Source organism: Lucilia cuprina, chromosome 2, assembly GCF_022045245.1.
Source record: "Lucilia cuprina isolate Lc7/37 chromosome 2, ASM2204524v1, whole genome shotgun sequence".
Lineage (NCBI taxonomy): Eukaryota > Metazoa > Arthropoda > Insecta > Diptera > Calliphoridae > Lucilia > Lucilia cuprina.
Window position 1 is genome coordinate 56,605,397 of NC_060950.1, and position 9,778 is coordinate 56,615,174.

General features: G+C 30.1%; 1 protein-coding gene across 3 annotated transcripts in view; it reads left to right on the top strand.

Annotated features, from left to right (window-relative positions):
• Positions 1-3,173: 3,173 nt before the first annotated feature.
• The window catches only part of LOC111685283, a 14,825-nt gene continuing 8,220 nt past the window's right edge, over positions 3,174-9,778 (top strand). The window contains exons 1-4 of one of the 3 annotated variants that reach the window (XM_023447536.2): positions 3,174-4,295; positions 4,413-4,474; positions 7,953-8,109; positions 8,463-8,761. In XM_023447536.2, coding sequence (XP_023303304.2) covers positions 4,276-4,295; positions 4,413-4,474; positions 7,953-8,109; positions 8,463-8,761 — 538 coding nt within the window. In that variant the 5' untranslated portion in view covers positions 3,174-4,275. Of the gene's footprint in view, positions 4,296-4,412; positions 4,475-7,695; positions 7,890-7,952; positions 8,110-8,462; positions 8,762-9,778 lie in introns of those variants that run through there. The other 2 variants (XM_023447535.2, XM_046950733.1) reach the window with 2 other exon arrangements.

Here is a 9,778-nt window from a genome sequence, read left to right on the forward strand (position 1 = left end):
TCAATTGATAATTTTTCCCAGAATCAACCTAGACATTACGTCTACTATATTATTTCAATGTCAGCCTAAAAATATGTTTTCTATATACGCTCTAATCTTTATTGAAAAAAAGATAATAAATTATATATTACGTTTTTGGCTTATATTTTTGATAAAGGTGTTGAGCATAAAAAATGTTATACTCAATTTCTTTTTTTGGCGTTTAAACTCCAACGCTAAATCGTTTACTTTAACATTCTCTAGATCTCCAATATTCTGCAGTTCTCTTTAAAAGAGTATTAAAGTAATACAACACTTCTATTTTATCAAAATGCAAAATAAACAATTTGTTTTTATATTAGTTATCAAGACGAAACTAAATCCCAAAGTTTTTTAATAGAGATATGTTAAAGAGAATTGTTGTACAATGTACAGATACAAAATTAATTTAAAGCGAATTAGTGGTGCTTAAAGAAAAATTGTAAATTGTACCAAGAAACTGGTGCTTTTGGGTACTATTTTTTATTTATTGATCTATTGTGTTATCTATTATTTGGGTCTACTATAAAATGATCCATAACCATGACTAAATCTGATCAGTAGTTTTGACTATAGGCTTATCTATATACTGATTCATTGTCTGGATTATAAATTGGTCTATAATTTGGATTATATACTAATCTATTGTTTTGACTATAGACTGATTAATCTATTGTGGTAATTATAAATTGATCTATAGTCTTGACTATAGACTGATCTATAGTCTTGACTATAGACTGATCTATAGTCTTGACTATAGACTGATCTATAGTCTTGACTATAGACTGATCTATAGTCTTGACTATAGACTGATCTATAGTCTTGACTATAGACTGATCTATAGTCTTGACTATAGACTGATCTATAGTCTTGACTATAGACTGATCTATAGTCTTGACTATAGACTGATCTATAGTCTTGACTATAGACTAATCTATAGTCTTGACTATAGACTGATCTATAGTCTTCACTATAGACTGATCTATAGTCTTGACTATAGACTGATCTATAGTCTTGACTATAGACTGATCTATAGTCTTGACTATAGACTGTTCTATAGTCTTGACTATGGACTGATCTATAGTCTTGACTATAGACTGATCTTATAGTCTTGTCTATAGACTGGTCTTTGCCTTGTTTATAGACTAGTATTTGTCATGTCTATAGACTAGTCTATAGTCTTGTCTATGGGCTAATCTATAGTCTTGACTATAGACCGATCTATAGTCTTGGCTATAGACCGATCTATAGTCTTGGCTATAGACCGATCTATAGCCTTGACTATAGACTGATCTATAGTCTTGACTATAGACCGATCTAAAGTCTTGACTATAGACCGATCTATAGTCTTGACTATAGACCGATATATAGTCTTGACTATAGACCGATCTATAGTCTTGACTATAGACCGATCTATAGTCTTGACTATAGACCGATCTATAGTCTTGACCATAGACCGATTTATAGTCTTGACTATAGACTGATCTAAAGTCTTGGCTATAGACTGATCTATAGTATTGACTATAGACTGATCTAAAGCCTTGAATATAGACTGATCTATAGTATTGACTATAGACTGATCTATATATTAATTGCTGATCTGGTCTAAAGTCTTGACTCTTCATAAACCATACATCGTGCCAAAAAGGAATGATCTAAGTGACTGCGGTACTTTTTGTTTCGTACCAACATTCCCCTTTTAAATTCCCATATACCTGCCATTCAATATGCTCTAAACTTTTGAGAGCTTCTGTGCAAACTTTGGAGCACATACACAAATGAAAAATCAAACGTACAACATTGTTTTTTCATTAAGTACTCTAACGTATAAAAGTTATGTATGACTTTTTTTACCAGTTTTGTTTTTATTTTCTATTTCTGGTTTGCTGATTATTTAGTTATCAGCATATTGTTTGAAAAAAAAGAAATAGCGTAGATGAAATTACCTGAAATAGCTTTAGTAAGTATATTAGTGTGCAAGTATAAGTATATTGGTTATATATTGTGGTAGTTGTTACGAGTGAATATCATCAGACTAGTAGTTTGTTGGAACAAACAGCAAAAAAAATAAATACCATTAACAAACGGTGTTAAACAGCCGACATAAATATATTGATAATTATGGTTGATGGACTATTAGGGGGATTACATAATTTTAGAGTGGTAGCTAAGGGGGGATAAGTGCAATAGAACAGTAGTAAATAGAGTGAGTTTTTGTTAGAAACTTTGTCTACAATCTTGGCTATATATACTAGTCTTGAATATAAACAGATCTATAGTTATATAGACTATAGATTGGTTTATGAGTTTGATCATAGACTAATCAATAGTCTGGACTAAAGACTAAATTATAGTATTCACAATAGACTAATCTATAGTCCTGACTATGGACTAATCTATAGTCTTGTTTACTGACTAATCTATAGTCTTGAATATAGATTAATCTGTAGTCTTGACTACAGATTAATCTGTAATCGGTCTATAGTCTTGTCTACAGACTGGACTATAGTATTTTCTATATACTGTTTTATAGTCTTGTCTATAGACTGTTCTATAGTCTTGTCTATAGACTGGTCTATAGTCTTGTCTATAGACTGGTCTATAGTCTTGTCTATAGATTGGTCTATAGACTGGGGTATAGTCTTGTCTTAAGACTGGTTTATAGTTTTGTCTATAGACTAATCTATAGTCTTGACCATAGTCTAATCTATAGTCTAGACTATAGTCTATAGTCTAGACTATAGTCTGGTCTTTAGTCTTGTCTATAGATTGGTCTTTAGTTATGTCTATAGACTGGTCTATAGTCTTGTCTTTAGACTGGTCTATAGTCTTGAATATAGACTTGTCTTGTCTATAGTCTATAGAATGGTCTATATTCCGTAGTCTTGTCGATAGACAAATTTATATTCTTGACTGTAGACAGGTCTATACTTGACTACAGTCTTGACTATGTTCTGTCTTGACTGTAGACTGGTTTACATTATTGAATGTACACAGGTCTGTAGTCTTGACTATCTATAGGCTTGTTTAGCTTGACTCTAGTTTTGACTATATAGAGGTATACGGTCTTGACTATAGACTAGGCTTGGTATGTATTGTCGACTAAACACTCCTCTATTGTCCTGTCTCTAATTACAGTTGTGGATATTGACTGAAAACACTGATCGCAAATATTCAGAATATGCATATTGAGTCCTTCAAAAAATTAAACATAAACTATGTGGCAACTTTGTATATTACTCAAGTGTTTACATTTGTACCTACTAGCTAGTGACAATACCACCTGACTACTGTCACGTTACTCTGATTAATAAAAGTCACCATTTCATGTTACTGTACAAAAATTAATAATTACACCCAATACTTAATAGGGCTTACAATTTAACGTTATCTTCTTTCTCTTGCGCACAAAAACTCGTGCAAACACACCTCTACTCTGTTCATAAAATTTATATTTTGCTCGTGCATTTAGTCTTCCTCTCTCATTCTCTGTGTGTGTGTGTTGCTCTCTTACACTCTCTTTAGTTGTAATTATTTAAACAGGTGAAGTAAGTTGTTTTTGTTGTTGTTGACCAAATGGATCAGTGCGAAATGTTGAAGATAGTAGAAAAAATGTATACGTTTTTGCACTCTAATGAAAATTGTCCTCAAAAAGATATTTTGTAAGTCAGTCCGTATGTCAGTCATTCTCAGATGCAGTCACAGTCACGCTTTTATTTATTATATTGTAAAGAATCTTTTAACATTGTAAGAAACAAACTCTGGCCCGAGTATTGGTTTGTTTTTTTTTATTTCTGTATCGTGGATCGGGTTTATACACAATTTCTGTTACGCTCTTAAAGGAGAGCGAGCGGATTCTTAATAAATAAAAAAAGCAAATATATGATTGCTGAGATTTTTTTTAAATGTTCATATTTATTTTATAATATTGTTGTTTGTAGTACTTTCGGTTTTGTTAAATTTCTTGACGCTTTTTAGAGCTAAACGAGACCTTTAACGTTAAACACATAGGACGTATTTGACGTCGTGTTTTTGTTACCAAAAAGAATTAAAAGAAAATAATTATAAATTTATAGAAACAAATTCAAGCTGTTGATTTAAATAATAATTGATATTAAATAAAAAAACAAATAAATTACTTATATTTAAAAATAACAATTATAAAAAAAAACTTAAATAAAACGCTTTAAATAAACAAAGCGTTTACACCTTCAATAAACGTCTGCCAACATTTTTTCGTAACTCCAGCCATTAAAAATGTGTCGCTGTTGTCAAAAGTAAGTACAAATATAAACAATTTCATTTTTTATGCAATTGTGTATTAATATTGTTTTATGTAATATTAATTTAATGATAATAATTTTTATTTTTTTTTTATTTTTGTTTGTTTTTAGTTGCTGGGAAGATTTCTATTGGAATTGTTTTGAAGAAAAATTTTGTTATGATGAATCAATTGGTAAGTAACTAATGACTACGGTTATCAGTAGTTTCCCTTACGTAGAGTGTTTAAGGGATAAGTGATTTAAATAATGACGTTAAAGTGTAAAATAGTATTCATGTTTGGCACAACTAAATAATAATAAAAAAAAAACATTTTTATTATAGTTTATCTGACTAATAGCATTATTTTTATAACTTAAGCGTTTTGCATTTTGGATGATTCAATATCGGTTGAGTATTTAAGCTGAGTTTTTTTTTTTTTAATTTTGAATTTCATAAGACCGAATTATTTTTGATTTTAAGTGAGATCATTTGTAAACGTTAGTAATTGTCAAGTCGTGGTTAACCAATGTTCTAATGATTGATTTTCATATTTTGAATACAAAAAAAGATTATTGCATTGTTAATATTTGTATGATTATAAAGAATTTGGGGCCTAATATACCTTTATACACACCTTTTCGTTATAAGCTCTAAAGGAGGAATCACTCATGCATTTAAATAGTTTCAATAATAAGTTTCATGATTACTTAAATCGCTTTGCATCCCAAACTATAGAAATTTTTAAAAAATACCCCTGAAAACTTTAGGGATTCACCAACTAAGTAAAAAAAAAAACTACAATCTAAAAGTTCTTAGAGTACTTTACATAAACGCAGGCTTTGACAGCTCAAGCTGGTATTTTCGAAACACAGTTTGAGTTAGAAACGGCTCGTTACTGGGCCCCTGTGATATCCAAAGTATTCTTAGGCAGTTTGTGCACACGATGGACACCGGTCCATGTATAAGCACTTTGTCAATGAATTTCAACTTCTCGCCCTTACGGTTCCAATGCGAAGTGTTCAGACCACATCTGTAAACTTCTCCAACAATATACTCACAATAAAACTGATGGTATGCCCTCATTGTTTCAAAGAAGGAAACACAATATACATCAATTAGAAAGGAACTTAATCGATAACACAAAGGCAGGGATACTGTACAACGGACTCATTCATAGGACTCATCTCACCCTCATATCCTGATTTTTGTAATATTATCTCGTTTTTAACATAAAGTCACCATAGTCAGTCCTCCCTTGAGTTCTTTTTAGCAATAGCGTGGGAAATTTATCCCGTAATATTTAAACTGCTGGCCTCTGACGCTCATAGTAACAGATCGATCAGATTATAGAAGTTATTGAGGTATCCAGTTTCTAGTCCCGACGGATTAAAGGTACTGGTCGAACATCTATTCTCTGGCATTGAAATACGTCACGTTCAAAGGTTTTCACAAAGGAAATATGACATGTTTTCCTGATTGAACATGTTCTTATAATATTATCTCGTTTTTAACCTAAAATCACCATAGTCGGACCCCCCTTGAGTTCTATTGATTAATAGCGTGGGAAACTTAATATTTAACCTGACATATCAGATTATAGAAGTCATTGAGGTATCCAGTTTCTAGACCATATAGACTAAAGGTACTAATCGAACATCTATTCTCTGGCATTGAAATACGTCAAGTTTAAAAGTTTTCATGAAACATGACATGATATTTTCCTTAAAATTTTTCGATTCAAAAGACGGTTAAGGACGGACAATCGAAAACATATAACTCATACACCTTTAGGAAGTTACGAGTTAAAAAACTTGCGTTCTAAGGATCGTGTTCCTAAGACCTATAAGTGTTGTTGAAGAATATCTCCTGGGAATCTGCTAAAAAAAAGTTAAATTTGTTTTCGACGCTACACAACATATAATTTTTTCACTCGGCAGTGAATTATCTTGCTTCATTTGTTTAGAATTATAATCCAAACTAAACATAAATCACGTGAGAGCTGTCAACATAAATGACAAAGATAACAAGTTTAGATCCGGACTATTGTACTTTCTTCCATATTTTTTTTAAAAGGCTTAAGAATTCTATTTCGTTGTTAATGCTTTTGTAACAAATTAAAGACGATTTTATTCTCTCTAAATTTAAGTATTCTTGGTCGAACTTTTTTAAGGGATTTAAGAACTGTATCAGAAATAGAACGTATTTCAGAGAGAGGTTTATGCGTTGATGCTATAAAATAGTAGACTGTAATGCGATTGAGGACAACTTTTCAACCATTTTGCAACTTGCGGCCGATTGTTTCTAATGACATAAATATCTTGTCAGATAATGCTCGATGCAATCTAATCAATTTGTTTCTGTATAATCGAATGATCCAATTTAAGTGCCCTACAGTATATAGCATCCCTTCGGATCCCACAAAGTCAAAGGGGTTTACATGGTTGGACGGGCTTCACATACGATTTATTTCGCGTTATTGCTTTTTGCTGAAATGCAGCTCTCAGTTTTCGTATTCTGAAGTCTAAAGTGTCCAAAGTGAATCTTAGAAAGATGATGTGTTAATCGGTAGACTTTTTCCTTTATATTAAATAAAGTTTAAGGGTTTGCTTCACTTTCGTCGTCTATTTAGTGTCTAAGACCTGCAAGTTTAAAAAAGCTTACCACATAAAAATGTATCGAGTTCAAAACGCATGATTTTAGGGATCAATTAAAGGTCATCTCCAAACGATTTTAAATCATACCTGGATAATTAAACCAAATGAGTAATTGAACCAAAATCTATCTTAATAACCTAACCAAACTAACCTTTTCGTCGCCATTTGAAAAATCGACTCCTAAATGTCTTTTAAACCTTAATCGGTGACGTTGTTATGACGTTATAGCGTGGTTAACTAAAATTCAGATTCTAAATTTTACAAATTCTGAGTTTTTGTTCTCTTTTAGTAGTTACGAACAGTATTCTAAAGTTCGATAAAGTCCGAGTTGTAACGCACGATGAAGAATCGACTACCGACTTCTTCTACAGGCAGTGAAATCCAGATTCAAATTTTTCCAAATTTAACAAATTCTCAGTTCTTGCTCTCTTTTAACAGTTACGAGCGGTCCAAAATAAATGTTCTAAATTCTAAAGTTTGATAAAGTCTGAGTTGTAACGTACGATAAAGAATCGATTACCGACTACTTCTGCAGGCAGCGACGATGTACTCGGTCGTTATTATGCAGATCTTACAGAATCTGTCTAACGAACTTTGAGAAGTCATCAACAAAAGTCCACTATATTTACTGTGACTTCCGAAATTCACTTCGTTTTTATGGCGAACAAGGAAATCGATCTGTAAAAGTTTAAGTTGACGGCGAAAGTCTCACAAATGTCTATTTCTAAATTCTAAAGGAAATCGATTTGTAAAAGTTTAAGTTGACGGCGAAAGTCTCACAAATGTCTATTTTAAAAAAAATGCGGATCATCTTATATTTATAACCATTGTGACATTCCAAATTAATTAAAGCATTTAAACAAGTTAACATCTCTGAAAGTTTCGAATTCTAAAAATGATCTAATCTTTTAAGATCAATGAGACATTCAATGAGTCACAGACTGATCATTCAATGTTTGTATTTTAGAATTTAACACCAAAAAAGTAAACAATTTGACAAATTTCTCTTATTTTCAGCCAATTACAATCCCGAAGAAGATGAGCAATATCTCGCAACGCAAAAAAATGGCAATGTTTTGGGACGCATACAGCCAGCGGACAATAACAATTTGACCGTACCACAAATAATTGTTGATCAACCTTTAAGAAGGGGAAACTCATCGGCTTTATTCAGGTACGTACTAATTGATTAACTAAATACTTAACAATTTCATAAGAAATAAAAAAAATTGACTCTAATAACATGATCATTATCAATAACTACCATTATATATATATATATAATATATATAATATATATATATATATATATATATATATATATATATATATATATATATATATATATATATATATATATATATATATAATATATATAATATATATAATATATATATATATATATATATATATATATATATATATATATATATATATATATATTATATATATATATATATATATATATATATATATATATATATATATATATATATATATAAATATTTATACACTTCATTAACACAGTAATGGCAAAATTGATGAAGAAGTCTATAGACGTGAAACCCAAACAAATGTACCCATGTTGGGACCCGAAATCCTGGCCGTATTTGCCAATTCACAAATATTCCAGGATCATCAGCCAACAAAATTGAATCGCATTAATACCAAGATCAATTTAGCGGGCATACACTCACCCAAACGTGAGATACCAACCACACCGAAGGAAAGCGATCAGGATCGTTTGCTGAGACGTTTGGAAGGTAATAATGAATCTACACCATTTTTATCAAGATATAGTATGGACAATGGGCCTGGTAGCCCGGGTACTACTACGCCTCAATTAAAAGTTAAATTTTATTTAGATTAAGGGTTTTTGCAAACCGAATGGGTGGGTTTGAAAAAGTTTCAAGTATTATTTTTTTAATTTTAAACAATTAAGTTACTTAATTTTTTTATTAATTAATTAATAAGCTTTTAAGTATAATTATGCAAACAAAAGTACTGAAATTATAAAGTCGCAATATTATTTTAATGTTTTATTATTAATTTTAACTTTATTTTTAATGAAAAATAATAATAAGACTTGTTAATAAGTTGGCAACACTTTCTTTATATATACATATAATCTAAACCTAACCTCAACTGTATTAAATAAGTTTAACTTTAGTTTTATTTTTATTTTGTTTATTCTTTCTTGTTATTAGTTGTATGCCAAAGATTAAAATTTGTTTGCAGTTTAAATATTATTAACAAATAATATTTATTTTTAACATTGTTGTTATTATTTTTTTTTAAACAAATACATATATAAAAACCTTAATTTTAATAATCAAAAAATTGTCTAACAAATATATTTTGTTTATTAGTTCTTCAATTATTACGTTGTTATTGTTAAATGAAAATAAATAATTTTCTCTGCGAAATAAATAATTAACTTGATTAGTATCATACATTTTTATCTGCTAAAAAAAATTATTTAGTTCTTTTACCAAAAAATTAGTAGTTTCTGTTGTTTGTACCAGGCATGGAAAATTGAAATTTTGAAATAGTAAATAGTAAGAATTACACTATTGATGAGACTGATGACTAGACTATAGACTAGAAACAGACTATATACTAAACTATATACCACATTATACACTAGACTATAGATTAGCTTATAGATTTAACTTTAGACAATACTATGAATTAGACTGGACTAAAAACTAGACCATAGACTATACTATATACTGGACTAAAGACTAGACTACAGACTATACTATAGACTAGACTATAGACTAGACTATAGACTAGACTATAGACTAGACTATAGACTAGACTATAGACTAGACTATAGACTA